This window comes from Macrotis lagotis, chromosome 6, assembly GCF_037893015.1.
Source record: "Macrotis lagotis isolate mMagLag1 chromosome 6, bilby.v1.9.chrom.fasta, whole genome shotgun sequence".
Lineage (NCBI taxonomy): Eukaryota > Metazoa > Chordata > Mammalia > Peramelemorphia > Peramelidae > Macrotis > Macrotis lagotis.
In genome coordinates, this window is record NC_133663.1 from 61515504 (window position 1) to 61538472 (window position 22969).

Genomic DNA, 22969 nt, shown 5'->3' on the forward strand with positions numbered 1-22969 from the left:
TCAATTTTTTTTCTCACTCATGATTTGGTATGAAGAAGTAAACATTAAGTCCAAGCTTCTGCTTGGGATGCTAAGGTGTCAGACCCACACAAAATGATGATTAAGTTCTCACATGTGGTGCTGATGTCCATCATGCCACATTTCATATAAGGATTCTTAAATATGCTTCTCTTCCAAGAGAGGTTACAGTGACATACTCATTAGTTTTGCATTTTATAGCATTTCAAAGCCAGACTCTGGATTATGATCATCGCATCACTTCTATTATACTACCAAATTGACCAAATTGGCACCAAGTCCAATTTCCTTGGTTTTGAATGGAATATATCTCATGCCAGAGATAAGCTCTTTCCTCATCTCAGCTTCTTAATTATTCAGTCAACAAGAGTTTATTAAGCACCTACTGTGTGAATTACTGGAATCTTAAGGTTCTTTTATGACTCAGTTCATGTGCCACCTCTTCTGATTTCCCCAATTTAGATGGTCTCTTCCTTCTTAAATATCTATGTATGGTTTTCTGTTTACATATTGTATCACCCACAGTAGAATATCAGCTCTGTATCTCTATAACACACTTCCTCAAAGTCATAGTAGGTGCTAAATAAATGCTTATTGGGGAGGCACCTAGGTGACGCAGTAGATAGAGCACAAGCCCTGGAGTCAGGAGTACCTGAGTTCAAATTCGACCTCAGACATTTAATAATTACCTAGCTGTGTGGCCTTGGGCAAGCCACTTAACCCCATTGCCTTGCAAAAAAACTAAAAAAAAAGGTGGGGGGGGAGAAGAAATGCTTTTTGGATTAAACTACAAGATCTCTCACTTGTTATTTAATCACACACACACACACACACACACACACACACACACACACACACACACACCTCCCTTGGTTCCTCCATCATCATCATCATCAAAATAATGACTATTTATATAGCACTTTATTACTTTAGAAGTAATTCATAATTATCCAATTCAGTGTTTTAAGCTCATGACATATGAGACTATCTTAGTCAATGAGTTTACAAAGCTAATAGCATAGGACCTTATCTCAAGGAACTTAATAGTTTATTGAGGGGAAAACATAGGCACAAATAATTATAGCATGAGAGAGAAAAGGCTAGATCTTTACAACTCTCTGAGGTATGTAATGCCATTGTATACATTATATACACTTACATATTAGTGAATTATATGTATTATGCATAATATATAGCATATATTCATTTTATAATTATATAATATAGGCTAAATATGTTATAATTTACTTATGATTTAATTTACTATTATATAATTTGACATTATTTTATGAAATATTTTTACAGATGAAAATATTAAGGATAAGAGAGGGTATGTGACTTCCACATGACTGACTAACTAATAAATAGAAACCAAGATTTAACCAAATCTTTCAAACTATAAATCCAATACCCTTGCCATGCTATTGTTTCATCATAAACTGTAGCATTATTGCTGTGAGGAATATGAAAACTCAAAACCCAATGCAAATATTATATATTAGTTGACTAAGTTCTCATTCAAATTGTTTATCTGGACTCTGTCTAGTATTGAGAAAAATGTTTTGTCATTCAAAATATGCTACTTAAATTTAAGCTACTATAAACCCCTTTAAGAGTATAAGCTCCTTGAGGGCAGGAACTGTTTTATTTCATTGATTGAAATCTTCACTTTCACTTGAAGACTTGCTTTATTTGCTAAGCCTTAGTAACCTCTATAAACTTAACTATAGGAAATAGAAAAATAGGGAAAAAGAAAAAGAAAAAATGATTCATTCACATATGTATATGTACATGTGCTGAGTGGAATACAGAATTACAGATTTTCAAAGGCAAAAGTCACCTTGCTGTTGTCATTCAGTCATTTCAGCCATGTCCAACTCTTCATGACCTCTTTGGGGGTTTTCTTGGTAAAAATACTGGAGTGTTTTGCCATTTTTTTCTCCAGTTCATTTTACAGATGAGGAAACTGAGGCAAATGGGGTTAAGTGACTTGCCCAGGGTCACCCAGCTAGCATATGAGGCCAGGCTCGAATTCAAGTCTTCTGAAAACAGGACCAGTGCTTTGCCACCTACACCACTAACTGCTCACATAGGCACCTTTTTATTCCTCTGATCTCACTTGTAGATAAGACAACTGAGACTCAGAGGATCAGAGAATCATAGATTTAAGTATGGAAGGAATTTGAAAAAGAGTCCAGCCCCCCTCAAGAGGAAATTAGATCCAGGGAGTAGAAGTAGCTTCTCTAAGGTGATGAGCTGCAGAGCTGGAATTTGAACACAGGTTCCCCAACTCCAAATCCTCTATTCTTTTCACTTCATTTGCCAGAGTATAATTGTGGCAACTAGTTAGTACAATGGATGGGGCCTGGACCTGTAGCCAGGAAGAAATGGCTTGAAATTTGGCATTAGACGGTAACTGTATCACCCTTGACAAGTCATTTAATGTCTGTTTGCTTCAGTTTGGTTATCTGTAAAATGAGAATGATAATAATGCCAATGTCCCAGGATTCTTATGAGAATCAAATGAGATTTTACATATATACATATATATATATGTATATATGTATATATAAGAACTTACTGCAGTACAAAGCCTTCAGATCATCTACACACATCCATAGTCATACACATTTCCATTATGAGTGTGTACTTGCTCTTCCATGCTCACATAAGCTGTATATTTCTTGACCCTTGTTCTCTAGTAAAATAGCATTTATCTGTCTAGCATATTGCTCAAATGGTAGAAATGCAAGCAAGAAGTATGACTTAAAATAGTAAAATAAGGTCAGTGTTGAATTCTCCCAATACAAACTCTGAGTGCATACCAAAGTAAGCTCCATGAGAGCAAGGGCTTATCAGAACCCCCACTTTCCTCCACAATTAACAGAAGGATTGGTTGATTGGTTGGTTGGTTGATCCCTTTTGATCTCAAAACAGATAAAAATGACATCACTAGGTTGGAGTCAAGCTACACATCCACCAATAGCTTATCAATCCAATATGAGCTTGGAAGGTTCTACCACAGGTTGGACACAAATAGTCTATATGAACATTTGGAATGGAGATCTCTCTAAATTTGTGTATCTTTTGTTTCTTTTGAGCTATTTCAATTCTGCTTCTCATAGAGTACAGTGCTTCTTTCATGCAGGCATGCCATACTGGACAGCGCTATGCTGTGCCAGTGTTTCCCATGCTTCACAACTGGCTCCAAAGTTCTACAGAAAGACCTGCATATATCTGTTGAATGTTGGCTGTTGCATAAATACCAGTGGCAAAAGCAAATGTTATAAGAAGTGCATGAGGTCAAGAGGATTTTTGTTTACCCAGGATTTTGTCTTTCCCAAAGAACAATCCTTTTCCAGCAGAGGTGAAAGACCTAACAAAGCGCATTCGGACGGTCCTCATGGCTACAGCTCAGATGAAAGAACATGAGAAAGATCCTGAGATGCTAGTAGATCTCCAGTATAGCCTGGCAAACTCCTATGCAAGCACTCCAGAGTTACGAAGAACATGGCTAGAAAACATGGCCAAGATTCATGCAAAAAATGGAGATTTATCAGAGGTAATTTGAGAGATGTAGTCATTCATTTTGATCCATTTGCCTTTTCTTTAATTCTTTTCATTCAACAGTGTTTTATGAAAATTTCAGAGCACTATAGATTTGGAGCTTAAAGGGACCCTATTTTGCAGATCAGAAAACTGAACCTCAGAAAGGTTACAATTTCCCCAAATCATACATGAAATGAGTCAAAAGCAACATTTGAACTCAGGACCTCTTAACTTTTCTTTTTTGTTAAGTTTCTTCCTGGTGGCTTGAATAAGACTCAATCTGTGTGTTGCTTACATTACATTTTCACTTAGGATCCAAGAAGTTCTCAGTTTTAATCTATAGAATCAAGAAACAGTCATTAATTCAGAAAGAGAAGGGAGGGAGGAGCTCATTAATTCATGCATACTAATACAAGTATATTCAATGCTATTACTAATTTAAAATACTGAACTAAATTCCAAAACCCTGTCATTAGGAATTGAGTAATAGCAGGAGATAAAGGCCCTTTATCATCACTCCGAGGTTTATAGTTTTGCCTTTTATGGACAGACAAATCTTCACTACAATTAGAATTGACTAATACATGTAAAATATTGATGTCTGAAGCTTTACCCAAGGCTCACCCCTGTCTCCCAGAGGATCTTTCTCACTCATGAGAAAGGAGCAACACAAAGAGACATAACTCAGGCTAAGGTATTCTTTTCTCTTCTGAATCTTTATTTAAATAACAGGTTAAGGAAAATTGTCCTCCTGAAATAAGGAACAAGAATAAAAGCTGAATTTTTATGCAGAAAAAGTCAAAGTCTAGACTTCAAAGCAGGGCAATGTTTATCTAGTCAAATGTGAGACCCCTCATGACCTTAAGAGGTCAAACATTTGGAATTTTGAGTGAATACTATGAGGCATATTTCAGGACTTCAAGGAAAATATAGAAACATTGTCCTTGTCTTGAAAAATTTCCAGTCTTTGAGTTATAAATATTACATAATCAAGTGGTGTGATACTAGTTTACTGTGCCTAACATAGTGCCTGAATAGGCTGAATAAATGAATAAAAGATAAATGAATGGAAAATAATGATCAATGAATTTACTTAAATTCATCACAAGAGCTCAAAGAAGGTAGTAAGAATAATAAAGGGAAGTATGATGGTTCCTCCCAATTTGAGTCACAGAAGCATCAGTTTTCATTTTAATGCTTGGACTTTATTAAGAAATGAGGATAATTGTTTAAGGAACAAAATGAAAAGGTAGAGTTCATCTGAGTGTGGAAGGGAATCTACTTTTACATAATATATAACTTAAGAGAGGTTCAAGTGAAATTAGTGAATTTTCTCAAAAAGAAAGTGGCAGTTAGATGAATTAACACAAGGGTAAAAAAGAGTGTTCAAAGCCTACCTCTGGCACCTCCTTGTTATGTAGCCACGGGTGGCAAACCATTTAATTTCTCCAAACTTCAGTTTCTGCATCTCTGACACAGGAATAATGATACCTGCCATATCAATTTTACAAGTTGTGAGGCTGAGATGAGATAAGGCACATAGGTCATTTTAAAAAGTGAAATCACTATCAAAATGGCAGGTATTATAGATTGGTTTTGTCAATCTCCTCTATAACTTGATCCTGAAATATGGACATCCCTAAGGAGTTCTTCACTTCCCTTAAGAATCCCTTCTCTCATTATCCAGCAATTGCTTCTTTTAAAAAAAGAGTTGAGAAATACAATTCTTTTCTGACTTTAAAGATAGAAAATAGTAAAATCTACATTTTTCTGGGTCTTTTTGTTTTAAATTTAAGTATCTTACTAAAACCTTAACATTAAACAAAATAACTATATTTACTATTAACCATATTTAAATCAATTTAAATGCATTAAATACCATATCACTCTTTTTGTTTCTTCTTTCTAAATCTCCATTCTTTTGAATTATTTTTCCTCTTAGATGGTTGTAGGTAATGTGCATTCTGTTTTTCTGGTCATGTTTTTGGTTCAGTTTGCATTAATTTACAATGATATTTGGAGATATTTCCATATTCCCCATATGTAATTGAGCCCCACACTGTATTCCTCATACTTAATGTTCCATTACAATGATATATCACAACTTAATTATTCCTGTTATCATACCTTAAAGTTGCTCCATTTTTGTTTCCTATTCTTTCTTTCTTGATTACACATAATCATGTTAGAAAATCTTTGAACAGGTAGCTCTTTCTATGCTTTGATAATATTGCCTGGGTGTATTCCCAACAATGGAAGAAATGGATTAAACATGGTTTGCTTTTTAACTTGTATTTTCTTTCTTGTTCCAGGCTGCTATGTGCTATATTCACATAGCTGCCCTCATCGCAGAGTACCTGAAAAGAAAGGGTAAGATGAATATGATTAAAACAAATTAAATCAGAACTTAAGAAAATTATAACATCATTTAAAATTCATGCATTCATTTTAGATTACATCACTCTTTTGCAGTGTTTTTTGAGTTGACTTGTACTTTTTATACATGATTCCAATTAAAATGTGATACTAAATTTTAACTCCATAGCATTATAATGCTGTCCATTTTTGTTAAATAGTAAGCTTCTTAATGCTAAGTGAGAAAACCTCATTGATTAGTGACTTGTGACTTAATATGCATGTATTAACACAAGATGGTAGTATTATCCTAACATCATCTCGCACTGCCTTAGGTTACTGGAAAATGGAAAAGATTTGCACATCAGCTATGCTCCCGGAGGATGTTCACATCTGTGATAGCAATCAGTTACTAACAACTCACAATGGAGGAAGTGAGTGTTCTAACCGTGCCTGTTTATGCGTCAAATAACATAACTTAGTCAATCAAGTCACCTCATGAGGTGTATTCAAAGGGGAATGTCTCCAATGTGCCTTTTGAACCAATGGTGTCTCAAGTCCAAGTCATGCATGATTGACTTGGAGCAACCAAGAGTGGTGGCTATTCTGAAAACTTGCCTTAGAATTCTGAAGGTCAGGTAATTGAAACTTAATCACTGTCCTCAACAAATAAGGTTGCATGTGATTCATATGATTGATAAGGCAAGCCGTGGTCATAGATCACTTCCAACCTGCATGTTGCCCACCATTGGAAGTCTTAACAATTTTTAGTCTGAAATTGATGAATTTCATTGTTTACCTTCCCAGTGATTGATGGAGGGATAGGAAGGCGAGAGAGAGAATTTGAAATTAAAAATTAAAAAACAATGTTTAAAATTATAATAATAATAAATATAGGAAAGAAACGAATTATTAATACCTTTTTAAAAGAAATAGATGGGTCTCTAAGATTCAATAGGACAGGGAAAAAACCAGATTTATTTCAATTTAGCAGTGCCTAAGATGTTGACAGATGCACTTATGTGTTTTTAAAAATCTGTGGAATTTCAAATTACTAGTAGAATAAATTTTAGTTCTATATCAGATCTTTATTCACATTAAATTTAATACATGTTAAAAAACAATTGCAAAATAGACTAGCTTTTATCATCTTATTTCTATGTGAAGAATATTATATATTTGAATTTTAAAAAACTCATTTATTAAGAATTTTCAGCACAGAAGAAAGCTATGATCTATCAATGTGTATATAATTTATATTTTATATATATCAATGTATACTTTTTTAACTGGAAAAGTTTTTATTTCTTCAGAGAATCACAGAATGTCAGATTTGGAAAGAAAATCAGGAGCCACATAAGCCAATTCATACCCCAAAGAGAAAGACATGTGCCAGAACTGCTTTGGCACTTTATTATTATTAATTATTATTGATTTTCACAATAACTCTGAAAGGGAGGAGCTCTTATTATTCCCATTTTACAGTTGAGGGAACTGAGGCATACAAAATTGAAATGACTTCTTTAAGGTCACACAGCTAGTAAATTTCCAAGGCTGGATTTGAACTAAGGTCTCCCAGTCTAATTCTTTATCCACTGTGCAACCTAACCACCTCAAAAGGAATTCCATTGATAATAACCTGGCCAGTGGTCACCCAGTTTTATCATGGAGCTCTCAGGAGAGAAACCTTACTGCCTCCTGAAGGAGCCCATTCCTCTTGTGTGTGTGTGTGTGTGTGTGTGTGTGTGTGTGTAGATAGATAGATAGATAGATAGATAGATAGATAGATAGATAGATAGATAGATAGATTTACATTTACATTTTTTTTTGGCAAGGCAACAGGGTTAAGTGACTTCCCCAAGGTCACAGAGTTAGGTAATTGAACTCAGCTGACTCCAGGGCAGGTGCTCTATCCACTGCTTCACCTAGCTGCCCCTCTTGTATATATTCATAATTATTAGGAAGTTTTTTTCCCAATATTGAGCCCAAGATCATCTATATGTAATTCCCATGTAGCATCTGGTTCTTCTCCTTTTTCCATATGACAAATACTTGAATATAGCTATCTCATCTCCCTATGTCTTCTCCACACTAAAACCTGGCCATTTCCTTCAGATCATTTACTTATGACATAGATTCAAATTCCTTTATCATTTGATTAAGCCTAGATTCTATAATAAAAAAGATCAAATACTTCTCCAAAATTTATGACTCAATACAGAAATAGTGAAGTAGTTACTTCCCAAAGTTTATTCAGAAATTTTGTGAATAAGAAAATGTCTGAAAACAAAACTTTTCACATGATTCTGGAAAACCTGGTAAATGAATAGGACAGGGATAGGGAAGTGAATTCACAACAAGTATCTATCGAGTTATTACTAAATATGCCAAGAATAAAAAAAGGCAAAATATATTCTCTGTACTCAAGGAGCTCACATTCTAATGGAGGAGACAACATGCAAACAACTAGGGGCTTATAAAATACATAGAGGATAAATTGGAGGTAATTTCAGCAGGAAGGTGTCTTCATGGAGGAAGGTGGGATTTTAACTGAGAATTGAAAGAAGCCAGAGAAGTATACATCAGGAGAGTCAGTATTCCAGATCTGAGAGACAGACATTAAAAAGGTGAGTAAGGAAATAGACTAAGAAACAACAAAAAGAGCAGTATTTCTCTATATGATTCTTCTATCTTTTCAGCCATGTCTGTCACTTAGTGACCCCATTTGGGTTTTCTTGGCAAAGATAAAGATTTCTGTAGCTCATTTTATAAGTGAGGAAACCAAGGCAAACAGGTATAAGTGACTTGTCCAGGGTCATCCATCTAGTAAGAGTCAGTGGCTGGATTTGGACTCATGGAGATGAGTATTCCTGGTTCCAAACCTATCCACTGCACCACCTAAATGTTCTCTGTATCTGAGGGAAGTCTAAAACGACTGGAACTGTAAGAAGAGGTGGAACTGTAAGAGACCTGTGATTTCAATGATATTGGGAACTCTCAAAAGACCAAATTTTCTCTGCTAATTCAAGCCTACACCTTTTCTGCAATTTTTAACCCTAGATTTGCTTGAGGTCACCCATCCAGTAAGAGTTAGAGGCAGGACAAGGATTCATATCTTCCTGGGTCTGAGCCAGATATCAATGATGATAACAGCTATGATGATGGTGCTGATTATGAGGATGATGACAACAACTGACATTGATATGGTCCTTTTAGATTTGTATAGCATTTTACTCATATATCTCATATTTCTAAATATTATCCTTACAACAATCCTAGGAAATGTATACTACTGAATTCCCATTTTACAAATGACAAATGGGGGTAAACAGAGATTTCCCAGGGTTACATAGCTAATAAGCATTTGAGACTGGATTTGAACTCAGGTCTCCTAATTTCAGATCTTGGTATCTACCCCACTATGCTATCCAGCTGACTATACTACTCACTATTCTGCCTCTCTAAGGGCATGAATAATGCCTTTTAAATAATGCACATATAATGAAAAGAAGTCTCTATGAACCAGCAGATTACATTCCTAAATGAAATAAAACTTAAGACTTCAGATTCATGATTCCAGAATATTCCTGTTGCCTTCCTTTTTACAAGCACAGAATGTTTCAACAAAGGATTTTGGCTTATTTTGCAATTTAAGCCATTGGACAAAGACACAATTTAGATTCAAGGATGTAGAAAAGAGTATAGTCATGGAGACTTAACTATCTCCTCATTTTTAAATGCCTGTCACATAAAAGAGAAAATATCTATACTAGTTCCAAAGGACTAAGCTAGAAAAAAATTGGAAGAAGTAGACTTGCTGAGAAACAAATTTAGGCTTCGTATAAGAAGGATTTACAAGTAATTATACCTTTCTGGGGACCTATCATAGGAGATCCCTCACTCAAGGTCTTTAAAAAATGTTTAATGGCAATTTATTAGGTTTGTCATAACAAATAAATGTTAATATTTATTATAGTAATATAATACAATGATATAAAAATAAATACATAAATAAAATAATAATAAATATTATTACTATTATTATTATTCCTGATCAGGTTTAAAGAGACAGCATCTGGAGTCACCACTAATTCAGTCTGTGATTCTGAGGATTTTTCAATTGAGTTTTCAAATATAATTGGTAAAGCCACATCTGTCTCTCAAGTATTTGCTGGGAATTTCTCACTGTGGAAATTCACTCCAATAGTGAAGCTCATAACTCCTTGATCCCTTAGTACTTTGTCTTTAATACATTACCAGGGCTCAGAAAAAGTGATCATCTCTTGGACAAACTTCTCATGATAACTAGCTAAGCTAGTCCTCACATAGCAAACATACAATGCATCACCAGACTCAAAGTCAAAGCTTTTGTAGTTCCAGTCTTGAAACTCCAGAGACAGTTCAATGATATAAAGAGGCTAGAGACATAGAATGAGACCTCACTGGCCTTCACTGTACTGGTCCTATAATAAGTACAAATATGAATCACTTTTAATTGTGACACCATATTCTTTATAAAAAGATTTTTCTTCAAAGGTGCTCTTTCAAGTGATCAACAAAAATTCATTTCATTTCCATAAAGATTATTCTTAACTTTGAGGTCACTGAACTAAATCTTAGCTTTAGAAATTTTAGAACCTTAAAGGCCATCTCCATCCAATCCACTTATCTTACAGATGAGGAAGCTGAGGCTCAGAGATGCTAAAAGATTTGCTCAATATAACCTAGGTAGAAAGTAGAAGAACCATGATTCAAATCCAGGTTGTTTTTCCATGTCACTGTGATTGTTACTTTCTATTGGAAAGAAAGAAGGAAGGAAGGAAGGAAGGAAGGAAGGAAGGAAGGAAGGAAGAAGGAGGGAGGGGAAGGAAGGAATGAGGGAAGGCAAAGAAAGGAAGAGACATGCTGACAAAACATAATGTCAGTTGGAGCAATTAGATACACCATATTAGGTAGTCATATAAGTTCTTGTTATCCCCATTTACCAGCCTCAAGGAAATATTTTTATGCTTAATCATACATTTTCAGTCTTCAAGACTTTACATCAGCCTAAGTATTCCAGTTTGATACATTAGCATACGCTAGCAGAATTTCACTTCTGCTATCCAATTGTCCAAAACAAGCAGAATCCTCACTATGATGGGAATGAACAGAGTAAAAAATGATAAAGAAAACAATAATTCTAGTAGAATTAGATAGAAATCCAACTTCTGTCAGGGCTATCATTTTTGTTCATGAAGATTCTGTACCTCACACAACTAGTCACCCTTCCCCAATTTTTCTTGTATAGATTTAATAATTTCCTAGGAAGAAATCTTTGATATACAAAGCCAAAGATTTTCAAAAACAATCTCTACAATGGATCTACTAGATTTTCTTTTCTTTTTTCTAGCCATTAACATTGGTGCATACTTCAAAGTTCACAAAATCGGCAGTGGGTTGAAGTCATAGAGAGGACCTAAGTTTGATATAAGGAAATTTTTCAGACAATTAGAGCTGTCCCAAAGTAGAATGGGCTAGCTGCCTCTGGAGGCAGTGAGCTTCCTTTCACTGGACTCCAGGTTATTGTCAAGTAGGGGCTAGAGATGATCATTTATCAGGAATACAATAGTTAAAATTCTTATTCAGATATTATGGACTGGAGCAGGTGACTTTTGAGGTCTTTTCCAATTTTGATCCTCTGTGATTCTCCCTCTATTAAGACTATTGTATAATCTCCTGTAAGTGATACAGAAGAGATGTTAGACTATTATCAAGTTACTACTTGCTGGGAAAGGGACCATATAAAAAAGAACTCTATAGTAATGTATAAATTTATTTCTGTGCCTTGCAAAGCATATTTTGCCATGAACAAAAATCGTGTTTGTTTAGTGCTACTGTTACTTGAAAAAATAGTGATGGAAAGAATAAATATCCCATTCAAAAAAACTTCAATCAATCAACTACTAATAATTTGTTTTGCTTTAACTTTCTCTTCCTAAGGCATGTTTTCTATGGGTTGGCCTGCTTTCCTGAGCATCACACCAAATATCAAAGAAGAAGGAGCTATGAAAGAAGATTCAGGAATGCAGGATACACCCTATAATGAGGTCAAGCAAAAATATACTTAAATATATAATAAACAGAATAGTGTTTATAAGTTGTCAGATGAACAAGGGATGTAACTTTACTTTCACAATGTTACCAGATAGTTAAAAAAGAAAAGGCAGGAGGTGGCTAGGTGGCACAGTGGATAAAGCACCGGCCCTGGAGTCAGGAGTACCCAGGTTCAAATCAGGTCTCAGACACTTAATAATTACCTAGCTGTGTGGCCTTAGGCAAGCCACTTAACCCCATCTGCCTTGCAAAAAAAATCTTAAAAAAAAAAGGCAGCTCAAGATTGAGGAAAATTCAAATAAAAATATCTATTCTATGATGCATTAACTCAACTATGCACACTGATAAAGACCCCTGAGACAAAATTCAAAGAATTGTTCATGACTAATCAATCAGCATACATTTATTGAGGATTTGTGTGATTCTAAGCATTGAGAATACAAAGAAAAAATTGCCCTCAGGGAGCAGAGACTGTTTTAATGGGGGGGGGGGAGAATATATGTATACATTAAGTATATATCAGAACATTGAATAATACTGGATGGAATGTGACCTTAGAAAGATGAGACAGTTGGAAAGGACTTTATAAACTATGATATGTTATGAAAACATGAGCCAGAATCAATAATGGTGACTATATTGGAAATGAATCCTGACCATTTTATGAGTTCACCACATTTCTTTGATTTAAGGGGGGGGGGGGAGCAGTTAGAAGTTCACCTTCCTTGATTTTATGTCGCTTTGTTCTTCAGGAATTCAAACAAGAAAGTCAAGTACTGTCAAAAAAAAATCCAATGATTTCTTAGGCTAATCCTGTTTGATGAGTAACCATATTAACTATAAAATACCATTTTAATTTGGAAAATTGCAGAATATACTCGTGGAGCAACTTTACATGTGTGTTGAGTTTCTGTGGAAGTCTGAAAGATATGAGCTTATTGCTGATGTCAACAAGCCCATCATCGCAGTCTTTGAGAAGCAGAGAGATTTCAAAGTATGTTTAGAAAACGCTTAATACTGAATTTAAATTCCTCACTGCAAATTGATCTGTTATTTAAGTCACTTTACTTTTGTACAGACTTAATGAAAACTTCCAATGTAAAGTTATTTGTCTGCATCTCTGTTCCCTCTACTGTCTTTAGAAATTATCAGATCTCTACTATGACATTCATCGGTCATATCTGAAAGTTGCAGAAGTGGTCAATTCGGAAAAACGACTATTCGGTCGCTATTATCGAGTGGCATTTTATGGACAGGTAAGTGAAAAAAGAAACACTTTCAGGTTTTCTCTTTTCAGTTTTTTAAGAAAGCAAGTCTTTACTCACATTATATTTTCATGAATTTAGCTAATTGAGAACCCAAAATGATCACAGAAACTCATAGATGTCTTAATGGCACAGCTTGGAACAATAATTGAACTTGTTCTCATTTTTCATTTGATTTCCTGACATCCTCTCTTCCCTGCCTCTCCTAAAAGTGATCTACACTTTATAAGTAAACATGTAACAGATAGTTTAGGTAGGAGTTCATGCTATTATATTATTCTATATTATTTTCTATTATTTATATTATTTTCTACATAAAAGCAGTGATAATTTAGAGTCAGAAATCAAAAAGAAAAGGAATAGAGTGATTTTAAGCCATATATTCACAGCTCTAGTTTTATCATACCCCACCAGGTCCCCAGGTTTCTCTAGCCAAGAAGCTAGGAATATCTTATATGACTTATATGACTATGGGTCATTTTTAGCCTCTTGATACTTTGGACAACTCTATAAGATCATAAGTTACAGAGAAGGTACTAACCTCTATTGGTAGAAGTAGCTTCCTCATCAACCTTAGAGATAATTGGATACCCTATGGGGTATTTAAAAATTAGAACTGTAAATAAATTGTTTAAAATCACTCAATTGCTTTTCTTTTTGATTTCTGCTTCCAAATTACCACTGCTTTTATATAAAAGATAATATAATAGTTTAGAATCCTTCCTTGAACTTCAATACATTTTGAAACCACGGCATCTGAGTTTATATTATAAACTATAGACAGGAACTGACATGTTCTTCTAAAAGCCGATTAAGAATACCCTATAAGGTTTCATCCATCCATCCTGAATTTTCCCAAGCAATCGCTGAAATACAGGTGGGATTAGACAAGATAATTATTTATATGAGGGCTGGTAACTACCTCGTTATTTTCAAGAGCTTGTCTCAAAGCAGTATCCCTATAAATAAGCATACTATACCCATTAAATAAGACATACTAACCATTAAATATGACACATTAGCCATCTTCCTTTTTTTACTCTCACTTCAAGCACTGTTCCCATGTGTTGCTCCTTTTCAACTCAACCAATTTAGTAAGCAACACCGTGTGTAGGGTGTTACTACTCTAGGTTCTTAATCTTTGCCTGATCACAGTCTCTGCCCTAGAAAAAGGATTTATGCTGCAGTAGCTATTTTCCTTCTCTCCATATGCCTACCTCAACTTAATCATTCAGTATCTCTTCCCTTGTGTCATTGGGAGGCAATGTGTCTCCTTTATTCACCAAGTATTATTAAAGAGCTTAGTCCTGAATAGAAATACAATCTTTTACATAAATAGGCAAAACAATGAAGTTATTGAGTAGCTACACTTTTCATTTATTAATATAATTAACTTCTGTGTATCCAAAGTATTCCTTCAATTATTCATTCAAAAAACATTTATTATATGCCTACCATGAGCAGAGCAATGTGTTAGGCACTGAGGGAGCTTTAAAGTTTAGTTAAGACATAGCTCTTGTACTTATAAGGCTTAGAAATCAGAAGTCACACACATAAATAATTATAATACCTGAAATTTTATACACACATATGTATATATATATATATATATATATATATATATTTGCAATTGGTTATGTGAGGTCCAAGTTCATTACTAAAATCTACATTAAAAAGGTGAGACTTGAGGGACTCGGGCTTTAAACAAAACCTTTGTCAGTCAGCAGAAAAAAAAATTGGTACAAAATTAGGGGAGATGGGAGGCCAAAAAGATGACCAAAGACCTACAGAAGAACCCAGAGACAATAGACATTCAGATTTTCAATACATGATTAATCAAGAACTGATTAGGGTATTGCTTTAGCCCTTCCTTCACTCTGACATAGCTCTTCTTTTTTTTTAATTTATCATATTTTCAATTTGCAGAATAAAATAAAGCATTTCTATAACACAGCACAATAAAAAAGATTATTGCACATAAAAATGCAAATCTACCATGTACAAAAGGGGTGGGGAATGTCCAGCCCACAAGTCATAATAAGGCCTGCAAAATCATTTGGTCTGGTGCTGCCAAGGCCACCATAGGCAGGAAGTGAAGTTCAAAAATTGGGAATTTTTAGGGGTGAATTAATTAAATGTTTGCCCAGATATGGCCTGCTAATCATGTCATAAATATCCAAATGACCCTTGGCAGAAAAATGGTTCCTCACCCCTGATGTACAACTTGCTATTCCCTCCAAATATAGAATAAAGGTATCATGTAAATTTCTTGTTTCCCTTCTTTTCTTCTCTCCCTGCAAGATAGCTACCATTAGACTCAAATAAGTATATATATATATATATATACATATATATATATATATATATATATGTGTGTGTGTGTGTGTGTGTGTGTGTGTGTATTTATATATATAGAGAGACATAATTATTTATGTATAAATGTATATACCTATATGCATACAAATATACATTTTTTGTAAATTTTCTATACATATTTCTATTTGCCACTTCTTTCTTCATCTATCCTGTATTTTAATTTTATATTTATAGTAGTGAAAATGACTTAGTTGCTCAAAATCATTCTTAAAACAATATTGTTATTACTATATAACTTTAAAATGGATAGGCGGGGAATCATTAATACCCAAAACATATAAAATAAATCCTCATTCTTACATAATTCAATCTGTAAGACTCCTAAGAAGTAAACAAGTTGAAATGAATCCTGGTGCTTTCCTGATTGATTTTTAATGGCCACCTTTACTCTTTTCTTCTCTTGTTCTTGATGATTCCAGGCTGTGGTAAGTTCTCTGTCTGTATGCATGCTCTAATTAATACAGCTCACTCTTCCCTAAGCAAAGGTTTTAACTTAATCTTAACTTCCCCTTTTTTGTTACTCAGTATTTGATATCAAAGGTGAGATAATCCTGCTGCCATTCATTTATGAATCATCCTGCATTTATTAAACTAAACTTTTTCCAGTTCCTTGAATTACAAAAATGTATTCATTGATTCATGTATGCATTGACCTTTTTTGAGCTTTGATCTATGTGCTATGTACAAATAAGTCTATATGTGCATGCACATATACAAGCACTGGTCTTAAGATTTTCAGGTACTAGTTCTCTGGCTACTCCACTGATAGTAACTTCTAATTATAACATAATGACCAGAGTATGGACCTGGCTGAGTTGCATTCTAGTCCAGATTCTACTACAAGCTTATATGACTTCAAGGAAGTCACTTCATCTCTCTTGCCCTCAGTTTCCTCAACTGTGCAATAGGAGTATTAGATCAGATGATCTCCCAACTCCATTTAAACTCTGAAATACTGCAATACTTTAGAATTTGAGGTAGGTGCCCAAATCTATTGATTCCTCAGGTGACCTGCCAGTATTCCTGTTGTTCACCAGAGAAAGGCAACTTTGAATGTGGAGGCAATCTACCTTCATTGAACTTTATCTTGGCTATTTCTCTTGGCCTTCATGTAGGAGCAATAGAAACACACTTCTTTGTGTGTCTGTAAAAGATTCTTTCCTAATTAGGAAAAGGATTTGATCACTGGAATAAGTAGTTTAAAGATCATCCCATCTAATTCCTCATTTTAAAAATGAGAATATTGAGGCTCAAGCTAAGGTAAATTATCCCAAGAATACACAAGTAGTAAATGGCAGAACTGTGGTTCAAATCCAGGTTATCTGACTTTAGATTGGGGTTCTTTCTATTATCTCCTCTCTGCCTCTTTTCCCAAATTTAAGAGACTGTTGGAAATTCCAATGAAGTTGCTCATTTCAAAGACAGTTCTGATAGATATCAGATGGGAAACAAACAGCAAGACAAGAAATAAGTAAGATTTTCCCAATTTAAATGAGTAGGAAACCACAGGAAAAATAATCATTAAGAACAATATGTTCTCAGAAAGCTATGGGGAAAGTTTTTTTTAGTTCTAAGTCATAATAAAGGAAAATTCTAAACTGAAAATGACCTATATTAAAGAAAGCTTTCATAGAAAGGCCTTGTAGAAGCAACAGACTAGACTTCCAAGTCAAGTGGAGAAGGTCAAAGGTGTGAAGAATAGTCTACTGATTATGTGATCCTTCAATCTAAGAACAACAGATACTTACAGCTTTCTTAAAAAGACAGAATCTCAATGCAAAATGCTTTTCTTATCTCTCCATTTTCTGCCAGTATACAAACATGTTTATTTGACCAGTGTATACTTTTTTGTAATTCTTTAAATATCACCTCCCTTCCCACTCCAACTTCCATGACCTCCATTGGAATATTTGCCACCTTCATAAGTAATTTTGGAGTCCTGACAGTTTAACTCACTTACTAAAGAACACTTGCAAACCCTTATACTAAAGGGAGTGGGCTGGGGGGAAGCAAAGGAGGGGGACTAGTTTTTTATGTTTTAAATATTTGTATTGCCTAACATTGTTTTTTTTTTCTCAGATTACTGAATCATACATTTTAATAATGCTTTCAGGTTTTTGTTTTTACTTTGGGAATTTTTTTTAATGATACAACAGTTTCCTAGTTGATTTTGCCAAAAAAAAATAAATGCTTACTGTCTTATTAGAAAATATTCACTGGGGTGGCTAGGTGGTGTAGTGCATAGAGCACCAGCCCTGGAGTCAGGAGTACCTGAGTTCAAATCCGACCTCAGACACAGTGATGATGAAGAAAATATTGACTAGCTTGAAAATTCAAATATGCTGTGCTAAGATCACAAGTATTCAGAGATCATCTGGGCTGTGCTGAAGACAATTGTTAAGTTTTTAATGTGGGCATTTATATCTTGGGAAGTAGCAAATGCTACAAGTCAGAGCTTTATTATTTTATTAGATGTGTAGAAAAAATAACAGAAAAATATTAATAATACAGAATAAATTTTAAAATGTGTCAAAAGTACTTTGTTTTTCTTCTGGAGAACTAGTTATTAAACATTTACCAGCATTCCCCTAGCTAAGAGTCTAGTGTCAGATGGGATAAAGATCTAACTTATTCGGAGCAGGTGTTATCCTAAGGCAGAGAAAATCTGACCCTCAATCATCATTGCTGAAATCACATTCAGATACCTTTCCCAAAGGACCAGATGCAAAATGGAGCACAGCCTCCTCCTTAAGGAAAAAAAGAAATAGGAGCAGTCAGGGCATGGTTCCACCCTCTATAACAAATGCAACAGCAGAAAAGATATGAATAATCCACAGGACACGTATAGAATGAGGATTGCAAGAAGATTAAACCTGTGAACACAGGGGTTATAACTAATCCCCAAGGACAGAAAGCATCTTTTTTTCTTAATGTTGCTTTATGTAACTGTTACATTCAACCTGGAAATGGAGAGAAGACATGCTTTAAAAATCACGTTACAACAATTATGGTAACATATTTTCCATAAGCTTGTTGCTTTGATAGAGACGTTTGGGGAAATGTGCTTGCATCCCTTGTGGAACAATGCTTTCATTTTCTAGGATCTGCTGAGGTTATTTAATATTAATTGTTTGTAGGGTACTAGACATGCTATTTAGGAAGCATCCCTAAGACTCAAAGCTTGAGTACTCAGGACTCACACAGAATAAATTTCCCATTCTATCACCCGTCTTCTTTTACCCTCCTGCATTTTGTATGTCAGTTCATCTCCACAGTTTCACTGAGGTTCAAATTGCTGGCATTAATGAAAGAACAGCTGCAACTCAACAGCCCCTGAGATCAATGAGAACCTCCGGCTCTTTTACTTAGTGTCTGGGCAAACAAGGGAATGCCCAGTGCTGAAGTGGAAGGACCAGGTGCCCTTAGAATCCTCACATAGGCAGAGAAGAAGGAAATGAATGGGTTGCAAGAATATGATTCCACTCTCCATCTGATATCAATAGGTCTCTACATTTTTAAACAGGCAGAGATTCTTCTGCATTCAAGTGATTCCATGTGGATTCTCGACATTTATCTGCTAGATAAATTCCTCCTTTCCTCTTGGCTCTCAGAGGACTAAATGAATAATCAGCTTTGTTGTTAACAAATTCTGAACCAGCTGTATTCAGAAACTCTCTCTGTAAATGTACACAATTGGTTATATGTTGTATAGCACAATAGTAAGAAATATTCCATTTTCTAAGATGACAGCAACCACCATCTTCAGTGAAATTCTCAAATATTAGAATTATATTTGTAAAGAGATTCAGGAATTTTTTAAAGTTAGCAATGATTCGACCATATTGTCCCCTTTCACAACTGGACTCAATCTATTGTTAACTGTTTTTAATTCAGATATTTATTTTTATTATTCCATTTTAGTTGAGTCTGAAAAGTTCTCTCCTCACAATAACCTTACTAGGTCACTAGATAGATAGATAGATAGATATAATATTTGTAGATGGGGATACTGAGTCAAGAGCTTTAAGGAAGTTGCTCATGACTATGATCAATAAAATTAAAAACAAACTCTAAGTCATATTTTTTGAGAGTCCAGGACTCTATAAATCAAGACCAAGTGGCTAGGTTGCATAGTGAATAAAGTATTGGACTTGAGTGTCAATGAGACTTAGTTTAAATCCACCTGGAGATACTCTCAGTATGATGCTGGGCAAATCATTCTACCTGGCTCAGTCTCAGTTTCTTACACGTAAAATGAAAATGATAATAGCACCAACCATATACTTTAGTTATGAAGATTAAATGAGATAACACATGGTTGACATGCTTGACAAAGTTAAACAAGTACTGAGTAAATATTAGCTATTGGTTTGATAATGAGAGCATTTAAACTGATTGTAATCATTATTGCTGTTCTTATTACTAGCCTGCAAAATTGCAAAACCAATAATTAGACAAAAGTAGTAAAGGTCTAAAAGCAAAAGGCAGCATCACATAATGAAAGGAATCCTGACTTTGATGTCCAAATGTGCCACCTGTGTGACCTTTAGAAAGTTTCTAACATCTAGAGGCCTCAGTTTCCTCAACTGTAAAATAAAGAGGATTGACTTGATGACCTCAGAAGTTTCCCAAAGCCATTAAATCCTATAATCAAGGTATGATTATCTAACATTATGTCAGCCCAACTCCTCTATTAATTTATATTTCTATACTCTGTTTAATACAATGTTCATTAATGTTTGTGTAATGGTTTCTGTTTTCTCTCCAAACTTTTTCTCTTCAACTTCCATAGGATTATTCATTATCTCTAGATAAATGATTCTATGATCTTTATAATCAATCCTTATCTTTTTCCTCAGCTAAGTCCTATATTACCCATTACCCATGGATCATTTTAATCAAATATTCTGTAGGTTTCTCAAATTCAACATATTTAAAACATAAATCATCTTTCCCCAAAATTCACACCCCCACCCAAACTTTACAATGCCTACTAAGGACATAACTATCTTTTTAGTCACACAGGATCATAACTTTTTGGTCATTCTCTACTCACACATCTTGGACATATATCTAAAGAATGACCACTTTTTATCATCTATACCTTCACAACTCTCCCATATGTCCCTTTTTCTCCACTCACATAGGCACCACCCTAGTTCAGACCATCATTACCTCTTGCCTTAGACCTAAAAGAAAATGGGAAAACTAAGAGATGAAGGTGAGGATGGAAGGCACCAGCATAGTGGACAACCTGTGCAAATACAAAGAAAGGAGAGGTAGAGTGCCTGTTCAAAACACAATAAATAATCAGTATAATTGAATCATAGACCATATCAATGGAAGTATAGTCAAGGAAGACTAGAAAGGTAGGAAGAGGCCAAGCTGTAAAGAGTTTGTCAAACAGAGGACTTTGGATTTGATACTGGATGTAATGAGGAGCCACCTAAGTTTATTGACTAGAAGAATAGCAGAGGATTGTTCTATCTCATTATATCTCTTTTTTTCCTTTTCAGTTACTACTTGAATGGGCTGTAAATGTTGATGGGGCCATTGTGCCCATCAATACAAATCACAAGCTTTGCATAACTTAGTAAATACTCTTAGAGAATTGAAAAATGCTTCATCCTGTGACCAAATTGATGATGAGTTTGAACTTAGCTAGGTTCCTTTGGACATAGGGAGAATTTCAGTTGAGTTTCCTTATCAAACATAAAAGTGTTGGGGAACACCTCACTATCTCCTGACTTGAAATGAGGTTCTGCAATCTACTTACCACCTTGGACCATAAAACAAAATGGAAACAGGTCTTCTAATAGTTCATTGCTCTTGTTTGCACATCAGTTAGTTTTTAAAAGAGCTAAGTGAGGGCAACTAGGTGGTGCAGTGAAAAGAACACTGTCCCTGGAGTCAGGAGGACCTGAGATCAAATCCAGCCTCAGACACATAATAATTACCTAGCTGCATGACCTTGGGTAAGTCACTTAACCCCACTGCCTTGCAAAAACTAAAAAAAAGAGCTAAATGGCAATGGATAGAGTACTGGGCCTGGAGTCAGGAAGACTCATCTTCTTGAGTTCAAATTTGATTTCAGACACTTACTTAGCTGTGTAACCCTATTTGCTTAATCCATTTGCTTCAGTTTCTACATTAGTAAAGTGAACCAGTGAAGGAAAGGCAAAGCATTTCAATACCTTTGCAAAGAAAACCCTAAATGGGATGACAAAAAGTAGGATAGGACTGAAATGGCTGAACATCAACAGCAAAAATAAAGTAGTTTCTAAGCAAGAGAAACCAAATAAATATGTCCATAGTCACCCAGAATTCAGTTACTACCAACTCTTTTATCTTGGAGGCTTCAGGAGGAATTCAAATTACCTTTCGTAAGGTAGCATGGTACAGTCAATAAAACACTGGTTTGAAGATCTGAATTCTTAAGTTTGAATTCTATTCCTGATACTAATGACTTTTTTGAAACTAGATAACTCACTTTATTGCATCCAACCTCATTGGTAAAATGGGAGTAACAATATCTGCTGTCAATTCCAAAATTGATGAACTTTAAAACATTTAATGTAACCAGTGCAAGGAACAGGAGATGCAACTATGAAAGCAAGATGAACCTGTAATGGAGGAAATAATACATATAGGGGTAGCTTGGGAAATCATATATAAATTGAAAAATTACCAAAATCTTCATTACTACAAGTACTCTAAACTTAATCACTTCCAAAAAACTTCTTCCCACAATACAAATCAGAACACTATGCCTTTCATTCTGAATTCTGTTGTTCTCCAAAGTTTATTCCTTCGTTTCCATTTTCCTATAATGAAACTCTCCAAATATAGCCACCAAACCCATCCTAGAAGGTTTTCCACCTTGATTGAATGTGCTCATACAATCTGAATGACCTTAGAGTCTCCTCCATACTTGGTGGTGCATCAGAAGAAGACTTTAAGGAAGAAAATGATTTATCATATTCTTTGAAAGCAGAATTGTCATCTCTATTCTATAGTAAGAATGTTGGGTTTCCAGTCAGAGGACTTGACCTAATATCTTGACATCACCATTTATTATCCATGTAACCTTGAGCAGCCTACTCTCTGGCCTTCAGTTTCCTTATTTATAAAGTGAGGGGTTCGGAGCAGATGGTTTATATAGTCTCTTCCAGTCCTCAATTCATGATCTCATCTTACAATTACCTAAAATGCAAAGTCCCTTTCAACTCTTAAATCTGTTATCCAATGATTATTGTGGTCAACTTTAAATGTGGGATACAGTGATGTTACAGGTTTTGACCAATTCTACA

At 34.8% G+C, this 22969-nt stretch overlaps 1 protein-coding gene across 1 annotated transcript in view; it reads left to right on the plus strand.

Moving 5' to 3' along the window:
• DOCK10 (dedicator of cytokinesis 10) overlaps positions 1-22969 on the plus strand; it is a 392886-nt gene that overhangs the window by 351810 nt on the left and 18107 nt on the right. Inside the window, exons 43-49 of the mRNA XM_074192737.1 lie at positions 3167-3264; positions 3321-3580; positions 5880-5937; positions 6258-6356; positions 11905-12011; positions 12890-13012; positions 13161-13274. Coding sequence (XP_074048838.1) covers positions 3167-3264; positions 3321-3580; positions 5880-5937; positions 6258-6356; positions 11905-12011; positions 12890-13012; positions 13161-13274 — 859 coding nt within the window. The remainder of the gene's footprint in view (positions 1-3166; positions 3265-3320; positions 3581-5879; positions 5938-6257; positions 6357-11904; positions 12012-12889; positions 13013-13160; positions 13275-22969) is intronic.